Source organism: Rhipicephalus sanguineus, chromosome 11 (genome assembly GCF_013339695.2).
Source record: "Rhipicephalus sanguineus isolate Rsan-2018 chromosome 11, BIME_Rsan_1.4, whole genome shotgun sequence".
In the NCBI taxonomy this organism is placed as follows: Eukaryota; Metazoa; Arthropoda; class Arachnida; order Ixodida; family Ixodidae; genus Rhipicephalus; species Rhipicephalus sanguineus.
The window spans coordinates 61607593-61631427 of NC_051186.1; the positions used below are offsets into that span (position 1 = coordinate 61607593).

The window sequence follows — 23835 nt, forward strand, 5'->3', positions numbered from 1 at the left end:
CCTCCATAGCTGGCGCCACTTGACCTGGCGCCAGCTTGGGGACACTTGATTTGGTTTTACGCGACGCTTTCTTTAATGCCGTACAGACTAAAACGCTTTATTGACTGCTGGAACCATGCCTGGCAACGACACGGACGACATCCGCACTTTCAGCATGAAAAGCGCGGAAAAAAAAGCAAGCAGCGCGAAGCGTCCCGCGACAGACGCACACGACGCGGAGAGCCGAAAGCAGACGACGCGGCGCGCCGTAGTCATGGTAACCGCTCCTCCGTCACCGATTGGCCACGTCGCTCTCCGGCAGACGGCGAACGGCAAGAAAATGGGTCTCGGACCTATTCTTCCAACGGCAAAGAACGGCTGACGTGCGCGAACGAAATCGCTTGCGCACGGCAGCCTGAGAACGGAAAACGGCAAACGGCGAGCTGCCGTGCCGCTAGCGTGAGCGGGCCCTTACAGCCAGGTGCGGCAGGCGCGCGTCGCAGAGCTATGAGCGAGGCCGACGCCGACGCTTGGCTAAGGTCGCCACCTCGCGGTGTCTTAAGGCATTCACAAAATTGAACTTCTATTGAAAACGCGCCGAATGGGAGGGACGTGTAAGGAGTTGCAGGTGCCAATCGCGAAGGCCACAGTAATCACGAATTACTTTACCTTACCGCTCCCAGAGGGCAACACCACTCCGCCGACCGAGAGAATGGTAGATATAAAAGGGGCGTTTCTAAAGCCTCTAGAGTCTGTGACCGTGGCGCAGTGGATAGCGTGCCCGGCATATGTTGTTGCGGACCGAGCGGTCGTGGGTTCGATGCCCGTTGACGGAAATTTTTCTTTGCCATCTTATTGCGTATATTTTTTCGGCGTCATTTCCGTGACGGAAATACGTCACTGAAGTCTTGGTGGACCCCGGCATAAAACACTTTCGTGTTAAAAAATGGAAACAGATAAAAAAAACTGATACAAGAAACATAGACAAATTGAAAGAAAGAAAGAAAGAAAGAAAGAAAGAAAGAATGAATGAAAGAAAGAAAGAAAGAAAGCTCTAAATGCTCTAAATATGCTCTAAGAGTGCGGGTCGCTTATTTCTTGAAGAACATCCTAATGAATATATTACGTTTACAAAACGCCTTGAAAATGAAGAAATATCAATGAGCTAGTGAAGAGCGACAGCTAACTCAGAATATAGTTTTAACAAAATTCGTTTCTGGGCAAGATGGTTCGTGTAGGAAAAGAATGGTGAAATACGGTATGATGAATAGTAACAAAAATAGAAGCACTGCAGTGGGCCAAGCTATTTGTGTCTTGAAAAAGAGCTATTGTCCTGTGTATACTGTGTTCCTCCCACTTGATAGCAGCGCTTTCCAGTATTCCACGAAATATATTGCCCTTTGCATTGTAGCAACGAAGGCGGAAAGAACCATACAGTCCTTGCAGTGGCTTTAGTTTCTTTTATGGAATACCGTATTCGCTAAACGTCCCACCTTTTACAAGACAAAGCTCACGAGGTTCCGATGCGTTTTATAGCATCGTCGCTTCTAGGAGAGTCAGAAGTAAGAAACCTGCGCACATAGGCGTGCTCAGGGTTCAAAAGACAACATACTTCACAATGCATGGAAAATCAAAATGAAGCGATGACGTTCTCTCACAATGGGCTGCCTTTGTTTGTTAGTTTCTTTGACATTTAGCGTACAGGGCCCGATGGGACATTGAGTAAAGGTTGCTTAGTAAAAGGTAAACGAAAAGGTAGAAAAATTGCGCAAAGTACACACACGTCTGGCAAAGCTTGAATGAAAACCAATCAATTGAGAAGAAAATGAATTAAACCAATCTTAACTTCGGCATTTCACAGTCAATATATTAGGTAATAAAAACAAAACAAACAAGTCATCAGGCATTTTCATCGGCAGCCTGGAAATAGACAAATACAAGTAACAAAACGAAAACATGGCTGACGCCTCTGTCATAGGAATCCGTATAACATGAAAGTGAAACCTGTCGTCACAGAACTAATTTATTGTTTATAGTGTACTAGTATACGAGAGCTTTCACTGTCTGTACTGTTGTTTGGCAGTTATTGCACCGCTTGATGTGGACGCACTCACGATGACGCAAATATGGCATCAACAAGCACCTAATAAACACTGATACTCGATATGCACTCCTTCAAAGCGTCGTGAAACGCAAAGAGAAACGCTACGCGCGTCGTGTCTTCCCTCAAGCCTGACCGTTTATTCTCACAGGGCGAGCGGGGAACGCGGTGCGACAGCCAGGCGAGCGTCGGAGAGCTATTTCTCTATATGGATGGATGCTATGAGCGAGGCTTGCGCTAAAGCCACCACCTCGCGGTGTGTTAAAGCTTTGACAAAATTGCACAATGCAAGCGCAGTTGCACAGGTATTTTAAGGCGAATGCCTTAGATTCTACATAAAACCTTCCCTTTCAGAGTGGCCTTCATTGGCAGGGGTAGTGTCGCCATCTGGGATGGGTGAGGTGAAGTGCCACATCACGAAACTAACGTGTGCCGTCAGGGAGCGGCTCGGCAGTTTCAGCTTTTGGTGCAGCGACAGACACGCCAGCGGTAAGCGAAACGCCTTCTCGCGTGCATGGCTCAAGGTACGAACTCTGCCTCTCGCATTTCTGAGACACTGTGTGGTGTACGCATGAGCACAGGTGTAAGCTACTCTATTACTGGGGAGTAAGCCTTGGTTGGCGTTTCTCTCCTCAAATGGCGACGCTTTGAATGAGTGCATATTGAGTTCCAGTATTATGTGCTTGTTGATGCCATCTTTGCGCGGGATTCAGCATACGCTGTGTCCAGGTTGGCAGAGTTGAGATATTTACTCTTGTTTGGCACGTGTTGGGTCATATCGATACGCGATATGTATATTCTTCTTCGCATTCACGTGGTGTTTATTTAATTGTTGTATCAGTGTAACTGCGGGTAACTGTGGTCACATATGAACATGGCAGCGATGCAGATGCTACCGCCCGCTTCTATCCGAAGTTGCGCTTGCTGCTCGCCCACTGCGCCGGCAGTAAAAAATAAGTGGTGGAATGAGCCGTCGCTTTGTGCCATTTCACGCTAAGGACAAGTATTCAACGACGTTTTATCTTTATTGGAGAGATCTGGTGCTTGTTTAGCCATGCCTGCTAAGCCTAACGCGCCGGGAATTTCATAATGGTTCTTCGACTTAGCGCCACATAGTCATGAATACATTGCTGTCAAATTGTCAGGACATAATTATAAAGCAAATACAAGTGTCAACTTGGAACTTGCGGACCACAGATGGGTGCTGCGCCGATGGCTGTAGCCATGTTGTTTTCCTTCTGGCGCTGCCTTCTGCTCGCTTTACTCGCCCAATGCATTATGTGCAGACGCACATATCGTGAAGAATTTTCGTGAGCATCGTGAGAATTTTCGGCTAAGGGGTGCTGTAGACTCCACAGTGCTGAAAGTAACTTGTGAGATGGAGTACTGACATCGAGAAATATTCGTGCTTTCGAAGAAATGTCAATGTGGAGTGAAAGCATGTGCGATGCCGCTTTTTTTCTTGTCAAAGGGTGAGCTGTACATGAAAATTTAATATGAATGCATACCATTTGCCTAGCTTTTATTCAAGCATAATAGTGACCTCAATGCAGCTTCAAACATTTATATTAGTTCTAATATCAACGTCGTCGAATATTGGTGACTGCGAATATTTTTAGGATGCACTGAGATACTAATTCTTCATGGGCATACTGCACGTAGGACAAAAATACAAAAACATTGTACTTCGAATAAAATAATCCGAAAAGATAATGCGGGAAGTTTGCACTAAGTTGTGCAAAGCTTGGCACAGAGAAACTGGTTGACCCTCAGCTCTTCCTGTTGAAGCACGGGAATCACAACGCCTGCGGAGATTGGATCCAGCGTGCTTGGCCGAAGAAGCGGCAGCCAGGAGACGGCGATGCGCAGATCCGGAATACGCGCAAAGCTTGCCACTCTGAATGTGTTGAAATCGCTGTCCCTGAGCCATGGTGTAAGAAACTGCGGCCGTTGCTATGGCGATGGCTCTGCGGCGGCTGCTCCTCGGCGCGGCGGCGGCCTGGCCATTTTTGCACAGGTGGCGTGCAGCTGTGGCGGTTGCTGTGGCAACGGCGCAACAGGGGCTTTCGTTGACGAACGTATTACTACCATCTTCAGCAGCTTCGCTGTTAAAATAATGGTGCATACTTAACATGAACGAAAGCATCAAGGGAATTTCATGTAATCAATTTGAAAAACAACATCAATTACTGTACATCACGCTGTAATGGAACGCGGTGTCTCTAAGACACCTTCAGGCACTTGTTGGTTGAATGTGACCACGTCTGACAGAGGGCATAAAATGCGTTCGAGACCTGAAGGCCCGCTAAGTAAATGAGGAATCAAACCTAAGTAGGAGAAAGCGAACTATAAGTGTGCCAAATGCTCATTATTTTCGTTTGTCCAAAGCACTTGCATAATGATGTAGCGTATAAATATGCGAAAAGAGCAACGAAATAATAGTAAAGAAAGAAAATCTTTAGAGTTATTCTCTACAGACAGTCACGCGTCCGTGCAATTAAAAATTGGGGGACGCTTAAGCTTTGCATTTAAGAGTTGAATGCGATAGCGATATCAGGCCCCATCCTCAATGTGCTTTGTTTCGCTTGTCATTATGTCCAGTCGCCCGGTCTCAGACACACGCGCGCGCACACGCACACACACACACACACACACACACACACACACACACACACACACACACACACACACACACACACACACACACACACACACACACACACACACACACACACACACACACACACACACACACACACACTCAACATACCTATAGTAAAAGTAAAGGTTTCCGCCTTCTTCAACAGCTCTGTTATGACAACAGCGTACGCACTACGTGTGTGTAAGAGAATGCGCGCACTAATGTGTATGCACTTTGTAATGGGTGGCATGCTTTAAACCAGCAACATTTACGCGCGTGATACTATTTCGAAGTTGCGATGCACCCACTACGTGATCGTAAAGGAATACGCGCAGTAATGTGTGTGCCTTTTGTAATGGGTGGCCGGCTTTAAACCACCAACTAGTTATGCAGTTCACATGGTGTGACACCCGATGGCAATATCCGCTTGTACACCGTTTTACTGCGATATTACATCTCGTACTGTGACACCTGTATACAGAGGACGCATATGTTTGGGAAGGAAGGAAGGTAATTTCAATGCAGTTCCAAACAATGAAGATGCTCTGTGGTAGAACACCTGCTTGCCACGCAGACGGCCTGGGTTCGATTCTCACTCAAACCGAAGGTTCTTCGATTATTTATTTTACATAAGAATATCAGTTTCCGCTCACAACCAAAGATGCCGACACCGACGCCGATACCTGAATTTCTGCGGAACGAGCTCTTTAACGCTATCGCGTTAAAATCCCGTGAACAAAGTTAACCTATTCGGCAAGAGCACGACACTGCATATGGTGGGTCTGTCTCTTCACTACAGCATGTGCGCAATGTACTCATGCGAGATAAAATATCCCACCTAATCTAGGTGATTTGTTAGAAAGCTATGTAGAGATACTTCAACATTACCTCTCAAATGGGCTCAGGATTTGTTTTGGATTATTCAATACAAATATAAAGTCTTCTATACATCGCGGAAGCTTATGCGTCGTTTCTGCTTTTTTTGAGCGCTTAAAACATGTCGAAACGTTTACGTGATTTCAACGTAATGTCAGGAGCATCAATTCAATCCCACCCTTCGTGAAAGAGACAAAAACAGACTTTACAATGTTGCTCAATAACACAAAGTACTATTACCGTCCTTTAAACTATGCTAAATTGGTAATAATTATGCTCCTCAATAGCTGACAACACCTAAATTAGACTCATCGGCGGAGGGAACGATGTCTCGTTTGCGCCATTTGTGCGGCTCTGTTCACGACGACCGCGAAACACCTGGTACCACTGCAGATTTACATTTTAGGCTCCTAGTATAACCATGTGTATACAGAACGATCATGCTATAAAAGTTTCTTTTATCTGCACGTGCGTACTTTATCATTTCTTGGCTCGCGCACAAACCTTTGTACTCTTGTGTTGACCATACTCCATTATGCATGCGCTGTCACACTGTGTGCAATCTTTTTTGTGACACCATTTCCCTTATTTTTTGCCTTATTTTTATATGCTAAGCAGGGAGCCATACAAATGCGCAGCTAATTTTATCCTACCATTTGTACATTTTTGTACATAAAAAACCACCGCCACTAGACAAGGTACACCACACCCTAGCTCCCATGAGGGTCACTAACCTACCTTGTTATGGTCGATACTGAGCAATGCATTTCATAAACAAGCTCTCTTTCTGAGTAGCCTACAAAGGGGGTTTAGCAGCCTATCTGCCATGCGCCACTAAGCACGTTCGTGTGGGTTCGAATACCAGCCAGGGCAGCAGCACTCTCGTGATCAAAGGAGGAAAAACACGAGTGTGCTTAGTATTGTTGCACGGTACAGGACTCCAACTTGCCAAAATTAATCCGGTGTCCGCCACTAAGGCATGAGTGGTGATCACGGTGTGTTTTTAAACATGAAAGCCTTTATTTTGATATCTTAAGATAATTTCGTAAACTTTAATATAAAATAAACATGTCTATTCTGCATTGCGACGCTAACATATTTACGAGCGTTTACACCGGGCATACGAATCGGAAAATCCATAATGATACACGACGCCGTATGTGGCTTGGCATAGCACGTGTAAGCTATATTATATCGCTTTAAAATATTGTATCGTTGCCGAATGCATTGAAAGTGTCGCTGCTCGAAATAATTTATTGAAACTTCTATGCAGTAAAAAATGGAAACTATGTGGACTTTATATTTTTCTCCAATCCTGCATAAAGCTGCTCAAAATAAAGCAGCTATGTCATCTTTTTGAGAAAAAAAAAAACATAATGACCACAGGCGTACTTCTAGAGTAAGTGTCACCTTTGCAATGTGTTTAAAATAAAAATGTCAAAATTGTCGCTTAGCTGCGCAAATACTTGGCTGACTTTTGGCAAACACACTTCATCATGCACATTTAAATATAATGTTGCGTTACACATTGTTTGAGCAATAGCTACATGCCAGTGTAAAGAGGATATTCTATTTGATGCTATTTCCGGAAGGTACTCAAAATGCGATGCATACGTAATATCACAATTGTTTCGTTACTTGCCTTGTGAACACTACCGTGACAATTTCGTTGCTCGCAAAAAAATTTAGAAAAAAAAAAACCGACAGCGATAAGCTTTGTGCGGCAAAAGATGCGCAACTTTTGTTTTGCCAGAGTCCTTGAAAGCCGTGTTGCCCTCCCACCTATCTGAGGAAGCGTTAGTGCATGGGCTTTGTTTGTGTATGGAGAAACAATATATATGCCGCACGTCGGAAGTCATGGTGACGTGATAATGATATGAAACGCGTCAAGTGTTTAGGCCCCTGTAGTGATATATAAACGCGGGAGCCAGAAGAGTGTTTAGACCTATTTGTGGTCTACTGAAAGGAAAGATCTGCAATGAAGCTTCTACTGGCATTTCTGATGCTCTGTCTTTTAGCGTCCATCACTGTCGCCGACGGTAAGCCTTCTGTGCGCTTATTTCTTCAAAATGAAATTTTCTGTCTAAAACTGAATGTGTTGTACGTATACCTTCGCAAAGCCATATATTGGAACACTGCGCAGAGTAATGGCAGACATGTAAAATAACAGCCTTTGTAAACAAAAGGACACAATGACAAAAATATAAACGACTCTGATAAAATCACCCGAGTCAGTGAGAAAGAAAATCGGTAATGGACAACCATAGGAGACTGACGAAAGTGCTGGCTGTAATGTTGGCCATAGGCGGTCTTGAGAAGAGCTACATCACAGTACTAAAGTTTTCGCGCTTTTCTTTGTCCTGTAGAGACATCGCATGCTGCTTTATTGTGATGTTAGAGACAACAAAGTTCATAGTGCGTTCGAGGTATCTGCACCTATCAGTGACGTCACTATCAGCTTTGCGATCACATCGAAGCTATCGGAACCGTTGCCGAGCTCGCCTAGTTGCACTGTAAGCGCGGATAACAATGGAGGGTTAATGCAACCCCTTCTAAACTCTAGAAAGCGATTTTAGATGTCTTTGTATACGACGGAATGCGTTCGGTTAAACGAAAAGAAACTAGGTTGAACCCTGGACGTTCAAATGGGCAATGTCGAAACAATTCGTGAGCGTTATAAGGATTTTTATAGATTATGCAATCGACGGCTGCAGTAGTCAACATCAGCCATTATTTAGGCAAAGTTGGAAGGTTTTACCTATTGTGTACGTAACATGTGTAACATTTGTCTAATTTAGCCATCTTAAGCCAACACAAACGGACATTAACCATCGTTCAGCCAAAAGCAGCCTATATTTACTTTTATTCAACGAACACAAGCCGGTTCTTACCAGAATTATACAGGGCTCGTAGCGTACGTGTAAGTACAGGGTTGGCCGCCTGCTACAAGCGCCGTTTGTTTAAAAAATGCATTATGGGAGGGGTTATACTCTGATAGACTACTTTTGTCTTACTCTGTCGCGCTGATACACTGCCAGTTACACATACATTTGCCTGGAGAGACTGGTAGAGCTTGCTTACCCACTTAAGCTACAGGAGCGAAATGAATCGAAAAAACGTAGGGCAGCTCTACAACTGTGCAACCTGAGGAAGTGCGTAGCACGGGCGCCCAGCGATTCCCGTTCGTAGAGTTCCCACTGCTCCGTTTACAAAAGCGTCGATGACGCCACTGTTTCAGGTAAGCAGATAGGGTTTCCCTGGCACGAGTAGAATGCTGTTAAAAGGATATTAAAGGCAAGTGATAATTTATTTCACAATGAAAGGTCAATGTGTGAGAACGTCTAAAACGTCAATAGTATCCACAGCAGTGCTCTAGTAATCGAGAAATGAAGGTAAATGTTGGACACGACGTGCGCCACGAGTGGGACATTTTGGAAATGATTCCGCTGACGTCAAATTGTCCCGAGTACAATTAACCACTACTAATCCAACTAAGAAAGGGTAAATAGACAACCAGCCGTTTGTAGCACGAAGCCACAAGGAAATCCAAAGCCCGGGACCAGGACGAATTTTTCGGCAACTAAGAGGCTTGATTTCTGAAAAATCCGTATGGATTTCCTTGTGGCTTCGTGCTACAAAGGAGTAGTTGTCTATTTTCCCTTTTTTTAACCATTCCGCCACCTTGCGGGATTCCGAAGAACTAATCTGCACCAATCAAACTAGTTGCAAAAAAAAAAAGGACCTTTAGTGCATCACAAGACGTAATAAAAGGCTGCCTGTTCGTTTCTGTTTGATTCATGAAAAAAAGAACCTCTTGGCGCTACCGTGGGGAACGGCGCGAGTGGTTCAAAAGTTCCGTTTTCATCGAGCTGCGCGCCTTAGTACTAGTTTCGGTACCGCGTACTGATGCGTGTGCTTCGCTCTCGCTATTTTCGCCCTGTCGATACTCTACGTCTGCTGCTGCTGGCCAAGCTAAGCTCCGTTACAGTGAACTATACAGTTTCGGAGTGGCCCGTGGCTGTGTCTCGGCAAGGTTGATGGCCGCTGTTGCACAAGAAACCGTAGATTCTGCGGCCGGTCAGTAAAGGCGGGCAACGTTGGACACGGCGACTGCTACGTCAGAAGGTCCGTTCAGGCGGGTGATTTGAAGTGCGCTAACGCCGCGCGGACCACTAAAACGTGATTTTATTTCAAAATAAGCATTGCCTTGGCAAGAAACAAGCACTACGAGGTTTCTGCAACACTATTGCAACAATCAACGTCGACTTAATATTTACCTTCAGTGTACCTTTAAAGGGGTACTGACACAAAAATTTTGGCCTCGCGTTTTTTTGCTGCAATGTGTTGCTGGGGGCCTGTTAGTCATAACACGGCACATCGTTTGCTGCAGCGCGCATCAGATAATTAATTACAGGCTCCTCATTACCGACCAGTGTCAGTTTCGGTTTCAAAAACGACAAGCCTCCGGGTGCAACTATCACCACCTAGCGGCTGCAGCGCTCGATCACGTCAGCACACAGAAGTGTGACGCACTTCCGCGCTGTTCGCGTGTCTCCTCGCATTCGCACGCTTGCCGCACGTGCTGCGCGATGACGTCGCCATCATCCTCCTCGTTGTCGTCGTCCTCCTCATCGTCGTGTGTTGGCGACGATTTCCTTGAGACACCAACAGCGCAGCGGCGAGCGCGTCAAAACAAAAATGGCGGCTACGACGTAATCACAACTTGTTGTACCGGCTACAACGGTTACGTAGGGGAAGTAGGGGGGTCACCTCGGGTCACCTCCGAGGGTGTCAATGCAATAGGTGCGCCCTATAATGCTGGATCGCGCACGCGAACTTCAATATTCATATAAAATACCTTCCAAGCTTTATTCGCTGTCGATATTTCGCAGATGATACACGCACGTACACGGAAATCGATCCAGCACGCTATCTCGGCCGCGAAATTTTGTGTCAGTACCCCTTTAAGGAGATTCGCAAACTCGGTGTGCGACATGCGCACTGCTTTTTGTGCGACTTATAGGCTTCCTATCTCTTACGGCAGTTGAGATACGCGTCGTCTGCAGCGAATTCCGTAACATTGTCTCCCCCAATCAGATGTAGCGACGCAGCGTTGACGAAGTGTAGGGCGAGGGGCAATCGCTCGCTCGGCTGGACGGCGGCGCCCTCTCTTGCGCGGCCCCGGTGTCAGCCGCAGGTTTCCGAAACGTTTTTAGAGATTATTAGTTATTTATTTCATTTACTTCATAAATATTTCTGTTAATTATATTTTTTAGACCTTATTCGTTCATTTTAACCCGGTTTGAGCATTGCTAGCCTGGTTATGGCCTGTATTGAGCGCTTTGCTGTAAGCGTGATCACGCCACGTTAGATGCATGAATGGACGAGAAGCCGGGGCCCCTAAACTGCTGCGCACTTAAACAACGGTGCGCTCCATCGCCTTCGTGTACGTCGAAACCAGCGTTCTCTACCCGCTGCTGACGCGGACATCGTACGCATGCACAGAACAACCGCATGAGTAGTTATGCTAATTTTATTTGAGTAATAACTTCATTGAGCAGTAAACGGTAACCAAGCATCACGTATTATTTGCTGGGCCCTGAGCAACAGCGGCTGTACCTTCTTGGTTTTAATTCGTGAACCATCCCGGCTTGCGGTGTCGAGGACAGTTGTCGTCAGTATATTGCTTGTGAGAAGCCTGGTATCTGTCAGAGGTGTGTTCTTCGTGGTCTGCAGGAGTCGCCTCTAGTGCTGCGTTGCACCAACCTGCTACGCCAGACTTCCATGCTTCGTCCACAGGTGTAGAGAAAGAAGTGGTTTTGGAATACTATTACGTGTGCCAACCTAGTCATTCTGATGTCAACGATGCGATGTAAGACAATACTGGAACGCGGCTGTTAATTTTGCAAGCTGTGGTTCTTCTGTTAATATTCAGGTCAACGTACACCAATATTTTTTTTCATTTCAACTTATTTGAAGATGGCTGCTTGCGCTCATGCCTAATCATGGCCACCATGTTACCATGAATCAGCTGCACACGTTACTGTCATTGTCCTTCGATAACTGTACAAGAAGTGATTTCGTCCTAGAAACGCGCAAAAATTGACCGAGGTTATGTAAGCTGCTCATTTTGCAATTTATGAAACAAATGAAAATGAGCTGAAATTTATGAAACAAATCAAAACTCAGACTCGCTGCAGTTGACTTTGGGCGGTGAAGTAAGCACGAAAGGTTAGATATTATAAACAGCGTTTCGTGTGACATTCTGTCAGGAAGTGCAGTAAAAATGTGTGCCTGTGGAAACTGTCGAAGTCTTGTTTGCCTGTGGAAGTCTTGTCAAACAGGTCTATAATAAGCTGTCGCGGATCGCGCAGGTATTCTTGAAATTGTTGAAGTTTTTTTTTTGTTTTCACTCCATGATTGGCAGGCTAATTCTTTAGTTTACCTTACTACCATTTTCTGTTTTGCAATACCACAGTGAAAGTGCTAAGCAATTTAAACATCATTGCTTTTGGGTTGCAGGAAATTTCTGTACTTAATACAGGGTGATTTTACTGTTTTGTTACCCGTAGGAGCTGTGTTACCTTCAATATCTGACCTGCAACGCTGAGCCACGCCTAAACTGTTATTTCATTTCATGCTTCTGCAGTCGGCCTTGTAATATTACTGCCTCGTAAAAATGCATTGTGCACTGCATCGAAAAAACGCAATACTTGCATTGGCGTCACATCATGACATATTTAACTGTCAGTCCCAGCCGATCTATTTGACGCGCTCATACAGATTGCCGGAACCTACAGGGATGCCTTCACTGCTTGGAGAATTCATATACGGCGTGTCCACTAATATATCCGACTGTCTGATAATAAGAGGTCCTTCTACTCAAATAAGGGCGAGTGAAATAAGGCCAAATTAAGCAAGCGCTTGTCTCAGTAATAATTTGGTTTGTGCTGTTACGCTATTACGGGAGTCATGTGCGGTGAGGTGCTGACCACTGCAACAGCGGGGCAATGCCGTACCGTCCATAATTCAGTGCTGAAAAAGTGAACCGCTTTTTCTAGCGGTGAGGCACTAGCTCGACAGTTGCTCGTGCAAGTAATGCTTTCTTCTATTTGCATACACTCGATAATGTGGGCACCTTATCTCGGCAGCAATGCATAGGAAGAGCTGCAATGATGGACTAGATGTGCAACACTTAGTGCTAGGCGCCCTGATTGTGGGCTAAGGTAACACGAAAAATTGAAGAAATAACACAATGAGAGTATATCCTACATAGAATTCTTTAACAAAGTATGCTCTTAGTACAGTCGATGTTAGATTGTACGCTAATGAGTGCGAATATTTTAATAAGGAATATCTACTTTCAGTGTGTCACGTTATAACCTTGCAAGAGTTTTTGCATTTCTTTGAGTTTGTTATCGTTTCAATCGGCTGTAAAGATCTGGTTAACATAAATGGAAATTCAATACAATATCTTGTAGTAATGTCTCTGTCAGATTGTAACTTGGATATTCAATACCTTGGAATGCTAATATTTTCGAACACCAGTCGTAAAACTTAAGAAGGCGGAAGTTCAGGAGAAGATGGAGGCTTCGAGATGTTGAAAATCTTTGACACAACGTGAGATAAAAATTTTAGGCGAGCATGTTTAACATGAAAGTGTTTTATGCTGGGGTCCACCAAGACATCAGTGACGTATTTGCGTTACAGAAATGACGTCCAAAAAGACACACGATCAGATGGCGAAGAAAAAAAAAATCACAGCATATCCACGGAGTGAATGATGATGAGTGGGCGAAGCTGCGGAGGTTCATCGGTAAACCGTGAATCTTCCGTGAATTCCGCCCAGTACATCATCACCGACGTGAGATCGGGCGCGTTTATACTAAAGGTTCGATGAGTTATGACGACTTGCAGCTCACTTTAATTTTACATGTACGCTGTGAATGTTCATTGTTTAGAAAACCATTGCTTTAGAAAAATCTGGCGTCTTTCGTTAAGCAGCTGGCGTCTCTTCGTTTTGCTTTAGAAACATCTGGCGTTCTTTCGTTTTGCTTTTACAAAACATCTGGCGTCTTTCGTTGGTTTATTTCATCAATCAACGGCGTTTTGTACAAAATTTTTATTGTTTAATCACGCACAGGAGAAATCTCACCAGGCACTACCTTGGAGGTAAACAATGGCTGCTAATGGGAATGAGAGACAGAAGAAGTCGGCTTTTAGCTAACACTTACACTTCTACTTCTACTAACGTTTCCTACTGGAACATGCCAATGGCTGCTAATGGGGAATGAGAGACAGAAGAATTCGGCTTTTAGTTAACGCGCACGCTGCGAATTTTTTATTATTCAACAACGCACAGGAAAATTCTCCCACCGGCACCACCTTGGAGGTCAAAGCGTAAGACTGGTTACGCACTACGACTACTACTACGACTACGAGGGACGAACGGGTGCCGCCTTAAGGAGCTTCGCCCCTAAAAAGTGTCATCAGCAGGAGTCGAACCCATGACCTCTCAGTCCGCGACAAAAGGTGCGGGGCACGCTATCCACGCGCCACGGTCAAAAACTCTGGAGGCTTTACAAACGCGCCATTTATATATCACACTTTCCTCTAGCGGTGCTCTTGGTTGGCGGGGTGGTGTCGCTATCTGGCAGCGGTAAAGTGAAGTAATGCATTATGACCGTCGCTTCCGCGATCAGCTCCTGCAATGCGTCGTTACTACGCGTCCGTCCCATTCAGTGCGTTTTCAACACCAGTAAAATTTTATCAACGCCCTAACGCGCCGTGAGGTGGCGACCTTAGCCCAATTTTCGGCCACGCTCATAGGATCCATAAATATTACAAATAGCTCTGGGACGCGCGCCTGCCTCGCCAGGCTGTACACCGCGATCCCCGCTTACGCTCGCCCCTTGAAAAAAATTGGCCGCGTATCTGCGTGCTTCGCTGCAAATGTCGTCTAAAGACGATAGAAGAGACGCTGCGTGAGATATGGACGCCATCTGGCAATACGTCGGGAAACATGAGTGCTGTGTTGCGGGCTGGTAGTCCCGGCGCAGCAGCAGGCAAAGACCGGCGGTGACCAACGCGACCGGCGGGGACGCCAGCCAGCCCGAACACGCGGTTTGGCGCGAAGCGCTGAAGCAGAAGAAACGTCCGCACTCAACTAGTACTCTCCACACACTCTTTTTGTTTACACGTCGACTTAGGTAAAACAGGAATGCCAGAGCGGTGTCCCATGGCATTCGTACAGTGCAATACAGAACCAAAACCGAAACACAACAATGAGCTCGTGCAGATGGCACGGAGGAAGACAAGTTTCAGCGCAGTGGCATTTTCAGCGCAGCTTAAGAAACTATAGGGTCTTTAGAATTACGTATGTATGCATTTTCTATTAAAGGAACACACCAACTAATACTTACCTAGTGATGTTGCGCCTCAGATATGCGTGATATTTACTTTTTGATCGACAACGTTCACAAGTATGAACAGCCGTACCAGTTCAAGATGGCTGGCCCTTGGCCAAGTGGTTCAACTTTGGCCGAGTGGCTGAATCGAGTGACGTGCCGACAAACAGAAAGACAGACAGACCAAAATTTCTACGTTTAAGTATCCCAAGAAAGACTATCATCTTTAAAAATCGCGGCCGGGCTAGAGGGTGGACACGACGCGCGTTGCCTTTTTCATCTAGTCCAGTCGTGGGGTTCACAAACTGTTTAATACGCGGAGGGGTGGTGCCTTTTTAGTTCTGCGTCTAATGAATGAAGTACTTCTGGCTGCCACACCGCTTTCTCTAATTATGCTCTCGCCGTTATCTACTTCAGCTACCACAAATGTTCGTTTAATCATTGGTCATAGACGTTAGTCGTCGAGATGGAGTTAGTCGTCTAGACGTCAAACTGTGCTGTAGCTACCATTTACCAATATTCTTTGTGCAAGCTCTCTTATATGAATGTGCAGTCAACATCCAACACCTTTTTATGGACACATTTTACTTATGTGTGATACCGATTCATTCGACGGAGGTATCAAGCAAGGTTTTTTTTTTGTCTTTGCACTAGAGGAATTTCACTGTGATTCCCATCAACGCATTTTTCCTCGCAAGAAAGTTTACGCATTCCTGTTTCTCTGTTTTCTTTAGAAGACGAAGGTGATGACGGCGGTGACAAGGAAGGCGGCGGCGGTGAGAAGGATGGCGGCGGCGGTGAGAAGGAAGGCGGCGCCGGTGGCAACGACGGTGGCGGTGAAGGTGGATCCGGTTCCGGGAAACTTCCAGAGACTGAAAAGGCGCCAAGTGGTAAGTCTAGTGAGGCTTTTCTTCTCTACCATGATACAGCCGCTAATAGTGGTGCCTACATATCACTGTACTTAATCGCGTTTTTCGGGTAATGTAGGTTGGCGCAAGTACCTTTTTTTATTTCACTGTACGGCATATCGGTCTTACAGCTGTTGTTTACCAGTCGAGAGGTATAAAAGAACTGGGTAGGAGTGGAGGAGCGGGGAATGTTACTAAATATCATTGATATGTATATACGACTTATCAAAAAATGGCAAACGTCGATATGAAGGCTATGATAGTTCACATTGAAACGTAGTATAACCAGTAGTCGTTCTGAATCGACTCATTGATGGGTGTTTGAATCGTGACACGGCTGTTAAAAAAATTTGGTGCCGTTCTCTAGCATAAGTGAAGGATGCTTGTGTTAAATGGTGGAAGTTTACCTAAAGTTTCCTAAAGTTTCAAAGGCGTATTTTATTCAGCGTCTACACCTGCGTGAATCATACACGGCTATTTTAATGCTTATATATACAGCCAAGTTACGCTGTTGCCAAAGAAAGCCTTTCCCAGTGGGACCTGGTACTTTATTGTAACTTTTGGTGTTGAAATTTTACAGCTCGCTTGTGTGCCGGCTGTACGATATTTTCAGATATTAGACCGCTATCACCTCTAGGAGCCAGGCTTCGGAAAACCCGTCACTTTTACATACACCTTCTTTGATATGGCGCCGCAGCAGAGTTAAGTAAAACGAAGATCTCGTGCTGCCAAATATAGTTGAAACGCAAAGCAAGCGGCCATAGATCGTTGCAAAATTAATAAAAATCAATCGTGGTCTATATGACGAAAGAGATATGCGTCGTGTTTCATAATTGTTCTGAGAAAATAGACAAGGTTCTAAATGTTTTCTTTTCCTTTTCTGTTAGTTGGCGTATGGTTTTGTATACACTTAGTATGTAGCGGGTTCGCCAAATGTATATAAACATAAAATACATATTGCCGTACGGTGGTGATTACTTTCGGACATTCGCTGGAAGCTGAAGGTATTGAAACATCTTAATTTCCGAATATAGAATACACAAACACACAACAGAATATCAGACTCAACGATAGGTACAGTGCTCGCGAGATGAAAACAATCGATTTTGGGACTAAGAAATGAACGTATATCATTTTCCAACATCGTCAGTTCCTGTTACATTGCCCAAATACACCCTTGCCGACGTTACTTTTTAATGGCCAGATTTGCAGCTGCTTAACTCGAGGATTTCCGCATACCGGTTGTTATACTTAAAGCTTTCATGTTGGTTAATATTCCGCTAGCTCTGAACAATACGTTTGTATGACCTTCACCTTCGCATAATTGCCTTTTAAAGAACATGACGATATCTTTCACTTAGTTGCAATTTTAAGCTTCGACATATGCCTCTGAATGTACCTTTCATTTTAACACGAACGTGCTTTATGCCGGAGTCCACCAAGGCTTCAGTGACGTATTTCCGTCAAGGAAATGACGTCGAAAAATTTACATGATTAGATGGCAAAGAAAAAAAGGGTCCGTCAACGGGCATCGAACCCACGGCCGCTCGGTCCACAACAACAGATGCCGGGCATGCTATCCACTGCGCCACAGTCTTTTTTTTTGTCTTTATTGCAGGGCTTCAGTTTTCAACCGTGGGAAGAGAGTGCATCCTGTCTACAATTGTTTCATGTGCAACAGCAATTCCATGCGAGGTACCCAATCGGGTACATCCTTTTGCATTTTTTGCAATTCAAGAAACGAAGTTAGCTCTTCACAAAAGTATTCTATGGCTCGCCGAGCATCAACGTCAGCGTTACGTACAGCCATTCGGGACCTCCAAATGCTATAAAGCGCCAATAACATTGTAATATCATAGGGAAATCTATCATCATTTTCAATCATCAAATACCATATGCCCTGTGCGTCCAATGGGAAATCTTTCTTTAGTGTCCTTTGCAGGACGTCCCAGAAGAACACCCCGTCCCAGCATTCCAGAAAGACATGCTCAATGGTTTCTGGTTTGCGACATAAAAAGCACTGGTCACCCCACGGAACGAACAACCCCTTTTCAGACAACCACGTCTTAACTGGCAAGACACCAGCATGAAGCTTAAAGAAGAAAGTTTTAACCCCCGGACGCACAGGCATGCCTTTTGCGCGTTTTAGCACTTTGCTCCATTTTCCACCACAGTACTGAGAGCGGTACAAGGGAATGGGGAGAACAACATCACATAAGTCTTTATATAACTTTTTACGGGATACAGTGCCTAAATATTCAATAGAAAATCGTGCCTTGAGGAAGCGAAATGACTCGATAATCTCTTTAAAGTAACCTTGTGTTCGACCTTTCAACCTAACAGAAGACACTACAAACTCAGGCAAAGCATTGGCCAACCGCACTTGGCAGACCGTGCGCAAAAACGGGTCTTGAACGTCACGAAGGTACAAGAAGCGATTTACGAGCTGTCGCAGAAACAAATGCGACAAACCCAAACCATCGTCACGCACACGTCGAAAAAGATTCGTCCTAGTAGTCTTCTCCCAGGTGGAACCCCAAATAAAGACAGCAAAAATACGATGAAGTTTTTGAAGGTTGACTCGAAAGCAATGAAGTACTTGCAACACGTACCACAATTTTGTAATAAAGAACACGTTACAAATGGTAGCGCATCCAAAAATGGATAAATCCTTGGCCTTCCATATTCTGCTTTTTCTCGGATTTGAGATGTCTGCCCGTGCCAATAAGGTTCACTGTCGCTGTAATTTTTGAGAGGAATGCCTAAATACTTAACCGGTGTTGTGAGCCACTAGACGTTCATGAAATAATTTGGCGTGAGCTCCCAATCTCCATGCCAGAAACCAAGACATTTTCACCAATTCACTGCGCTTCCACTAACCTCACAAAAGCGTTTTACGATGTTAACTGCATCTGCAATACTTTCGAGGTTTGTACAAAAAATCGCTATGTCATCAGCATACGCCAGCAGGCGCACTTCACATGCATGAAGCCTGAATCCTTGAATTGCGTTACTGTTCAATATACTGAGACAAAAGCTTTCAATAAATATGCAGAAAAGGAGAGGAGAGAGCGGGTACCCTTGGCGTACAGAGCGCTGCAATTCTATAGACTTTCCTGCCTCTTTGTTAACTATAAGGCGAGTAGTACATCGTGTATATGCCATCTTAACGGCTTGTTCGCAGCGAACAACCTGTTCGCAGCGTTGTTGAAGGTACGGGCGCTCTCAGCCAATCATGAAAGAGCGCACTTCATAAGTGTGTTCCTACGCGGATGTCGCGTCCGTTAATTCGACCGGTATAATAATTATCTTTTAATTTTTGTAGCAGATGGCGATTGGTACCTTTTTGATCTGTTTTGATCTGGTGTGCTTATTTACGGACGGGACGACCAGGATTGCAATGAAACTGGCCCGACCTTTTCTATTTATCGTCACCCGGTTCGTACGAGTTCTCGGGGCGTTAGAGTTTTTTTTAATTGTTTATGCACCGTGCATAAGGATATTTACATCAGTCACTGAATCACTTAATGAACGAATGACTGAATCAATGAATCTGAAGCTTTATTTTCACTTCTCAGTGTGACTTGCTTGATTCCTTGTCATAACAGCAGACAGTTCTGTGTTTTCATTTTGGCTACTCTCACTACGATAGTACTCAATGATCTTGACCTCTACGCATACACGTAATGATAGACGTGAGCTTGTTACAAGAGCTCACATGTCATGGTCCTCATCACAACCTAAATCTGAAGTGCTCATTGTTTCGTCCTCCAGGGTGATTACGACAGCTGCATTGGTGTCAACAACATCATCGATGAAGTGGTCCTGTTTTCTCATTACGTCTTCCTGAGCGATAATATGCTCCACATATCTCTTCCACTTCTCAGCGGTTACTTGCTTAATTCCTTGCCATAGTAGAGTGTGAACGTCTTGAAGCTTAAACGTCTTGTTTGCCGCTGCTACGAAGCCCTTCACGTCACTTCAAACAAGCTCTATGGGGTTAAGCTGGCAGTGGTAGGGAGGTAGGCGCACAACGAGGTGACCAGCTGCCTCAGCGATGCAGTCCACACGGTATCTGTCCCCGCTTGCGTGTACGTTTTAGACAAGCTTCATGAGCTCCACCTTCACCATGTCGATGCTCCACGGAATACCTTTTTCGGAAAGCCAGGCCTGTATGTCCTTTTTTTTTGGCTACTCATACGCGGCACTTTTTCCTGCTTCACAGAATGATAAGGTGCGTTATCCATGACACTGCCAGGTGGTAGTAGTGGAAGCAGCTTCTGTGAGAACCACTTTTCGTAGTGGTCCCCGTTCATTTCCTCGTGGTAGTCGCCTGAGCTTTTTTTAGCTCGGAAGGCTTCCGCTGCGCCTTCAACGAAACCATGTTCGCTACCGCAGTGCGTGACGAACAGTCTACCGACTGGTCTACCTCCGAAGACCAGTCGACAAACCAGATACGGCCACGCGCCGTTGCTCTCAATGGGGCGTTGCCGAAGATAATCGCGGAGGCGACGCACCTGCCGCTGAAATCTCAGACGCGCGAGGAGTAGGCCACGCGTTGCGCATTTGTATAGGCACCCGTGACCAGAGGGCGCGATGGAGCTCTTATCGAACGCCAAGTGTTGAGAGCACCAGCCGCCAGGGATACCAAGAAAATGAAACGCTCGCTGGACACATGCCGCTCAAGTGTCTCCCTTTGGGCGACTTTCAACGAACGCTTCCTACGTGCGTTCGTAATCACCTCGGAGGCCACCGCCTTCAACGCACCGTTTAGAACGCGCTTTTCGCTGCCAAGGCAGCAACGCTACAACGCGTTTCAGACTGCATTGAGGCGGTGGCGAGGTTCAAGTCAAGGAGCGTTTCTGCATGGAGGATGCGGAGGATAGACACTCGATTTTTGTCTACTCGAGGCTGTGTTTTTCTGGCGCTACCATCGTTGAAACGCATTGCCGGGTGTATGTGCTCGCTTTCTTCGTACTCAGTGCGTAATTGTTTGTGAACGGTGATCGCTTGGGAAACAGTTCTTCCGATTTAGCGTGTATGAAAGGGACAAAGCTGAAGAATGCCATCTTGATGCTCGTGTTGCACGAGCGGCTACAGCGGTCATAACATCTCCGAATGAGGACAGGGACTTGCAAGAAATATTTTCTGAACGCCTATCTCACCAGGATCGTGAAGACTAACTTCGCTACAGGTCGCCTAACCGAGCTCAGGGAATACAAATCAGGTACCTTGATCAACCGTAGTTCAGGTTGTACGCCTTTCTCAAGAAATCGGAATTACTTCGCCCGAAAATTAACAACGGTCTTCTGTTTTACGACTTGCTTAGGATGACCAATCTAAGTACAGTACTTGCTTAGGATGACCAATCTAAGTAAAAATGTGACCGCCGTAGTTGTGATCAATCCCGCAACCTTCGGGTCAGTAGCCGAGCACTGTAACCACTGTTCCACCGTGGCGGCTAAACACAGGTTGACGGCAATGGAATATTCGTGCGAGAGGACAGCTCGGCGTGTGAGACTGTACTGGTATTATAGGTCACGTTTCATTATCTTTTGATGTTTATGGAGCATAGCAAAGCTGCAGCGACTCTAGGTCACATGGGTGTTGTACAGACGACGTGAGACAGGATGCAAGATTAGGGTGCATTGATGCGCGTTTTGTTGCGCGTTTTAGGGGGGCGCACACATCGATGCACATGATGCAAGATGGAACTGCAGCGCCGCTAGTTCTTGCGTCGACCGTCGCGTCCACTTCGCAAAGCAATCGTCTCTGGGGAGCTGCGAAACTGAACTGGTTCTAGAAACGTTGCGTATGACCAGCGTTGACCCACGTTTCGTGGTAAAAAAAATGGCCCTACCCTGGCGTTGCAGCTCCACTATTTGGCGCAGGTACCGGCGGCGACTCTGGACAATGTGCCTCGCTTCTATGAGAAGGGCGTTCCGAGAGCGTTTCTTGTACCTGAAGCCAAGCTTCTTCAGCATCCTCTGCATCGTCGTCGTGGACATGGTCGGTAGTGTCTGGGCTTCTTTGAAACGCTGCACCACTTTGGCGATAGTTGGAATTTCGACTTTCTCAAAAAAGCCGTGCAGCACTCTTCGCAAGACGCTGAGGTCAAAATCGTCCGGCTTTTTTTCCCGATCACGGCCTTTCCCACAAGAACGCTTCATCGGTGGTAGGACTTCGCCGGCGTCTTCCATCTCCCTTTTCCACCGATACAGCGCTCGCTCGCTCACCTGGGTCAGTTTCGCGGTCCTCTTGATAAGTGCATCCACACTTGCACTGTCCCCGCACTCGACGCGAAGCCCTTCAAAAACATTTAAAGCTATGTGCTTCGCCAGCTTGGGAAAACCGCGCACATTCGAAGGATGGCTCGCTGGTCGCACAGCTTGACAGGCATCTTGCACAGACACAACCAACTCGGGCAACTCCATGATTCCGAAAGTCGGCGCATCACCACCTCCCAACAAGCCTCCGCAGAGATGCGTCCGTGCGGGCTTTCTCTTTTAATTCCACTAATGATAAAAACACTCTACACGCGTTGCAAAAGTGAATCCTAACAATATTTTCAATTTGTGTGGGTGTAGCTTGCGAAATAGAACTGCATCGCTAAAATATTTCAGGGACTATTTCCTGTGCCCCTACAGGGCCCTGATTGGACGAGAGAGTAGCGGCCGTGGTATAGCTATACGACGCGCGCCTGCCTCACCTGGCTGTAACACCGCGTTCCCCGCTCACGCGCTCGTCCCGAGAAAAATCGCGGCCGGGCTACGGGGGCGGCACGACGCGCTTTGCGTTTCCCTTTATTCCGGCCATGGTGTTCAGTCACATTTTAACATGCCGCGGAATGGTGACCAAGTTCTGTATCCAATATGCGACGCTCTTCTGGCTATCACACCTCGTTCTCTGATTACGCTTTCACCGTTACTACAGGTACCACGATGGTTTGTTTAATCATTTAACATGGACGTAAGTCGTCGGGAGGGAAATGTACAACCAATCATCAAAGTGGGCACATACACGTTAAATGGTGCCATAGCTGCCAGACATGAATATACATTGTGCAAACTCTCTTATATCAATGTACAGTAAGCATTCAGCTACTTCTGTAAGGGCGCGTTTTACTTTCGTGATATTCCCATTCCTATGACGGAGGGACCATCCATGTTTTTTTTAAGTACGTAGCACTATGGGGGCCAGGCTGTCGTAGGCTGTGATGGTATGCTGCTGTCGTAGCTTAGCGTAATGCAGGCAAACATAGCCATATGAGCGCGCGCTCGCCTCAAAGAGTAGTCTTCCTTCTTCACTTACTCGCGCAACCGCACAGGGACAAGAAGAGACTTGCGAGGACAGGCGCGATAAACAACTGGTTTGTCTTAACACGAAAGTGTATGCCAGGGTCCACGAAGATTTTCATGACGTATTTCCGTCACGGAAATATGTCTGCAGACTGAACGCCATCAAATGACAAAGAAAATAAAAACTATAAAAAAAAGTTCCGCTTGAACCCATGACCTCTCGGTCTGTGACGACGGCTGGCGGGCGTTTAGCCCACTGAGCTACCGCCAAACACATAACGGGGGCTACATGAACGCGCCTTTTATGTTTCACACTTTCCTCTCACAGCGCGCTTGCATGGATGGATGGATGGATGGATGGATGGATGGATGGATGTTATGACCGCCCCCTTTATACCGGGGTGGTAACATGTACAACACCAGGCTCGAAAAACAAAACCCAAAAAACCCGCCGTTGCTGCGACCGTCCCACTCGGCACGTTTCCAATAGAAGGGTAATTTCGTTTAACACACCGCGAGGTGGTGGCTTTCGCCCAAGCCTCGCTCATAGCATTCATCCATATTGAAAAATAGCTCTGCGACATTCGCCTGGCCGTCGCACCGCGTTCTCCGCTCGCCCTGTGAG

General features: G+C 45.9%; 1 protein-coding gene across 1 annotated transcript in view; it reads left to right on the forward strand.

Annotated features, from left to right (window-relative positions):
* Positions 1-7365: 7365 nt before the first annotated feature.
* The window catches only part of LOC119375078 (holotricin-3-like), a 33210-nt gene continuing 16740 nt past the window's right edge, over positions 7366-23835 (forward strand). Inside the window, exons 1-2 of the mRNA XM_049411151.1 lie at positions 7366-7636; positions 15739-15894. Of these exons, the coding sequence (XP_049267108.1) occupies positions 7576-7636; positions 15739-15894 (217 nt within the window). The 5' untranslated portion in view covers positions 7366-7575. The remainder of the gene's footprint in view (positions 7637-15738; positions 15895-23835) is intronic.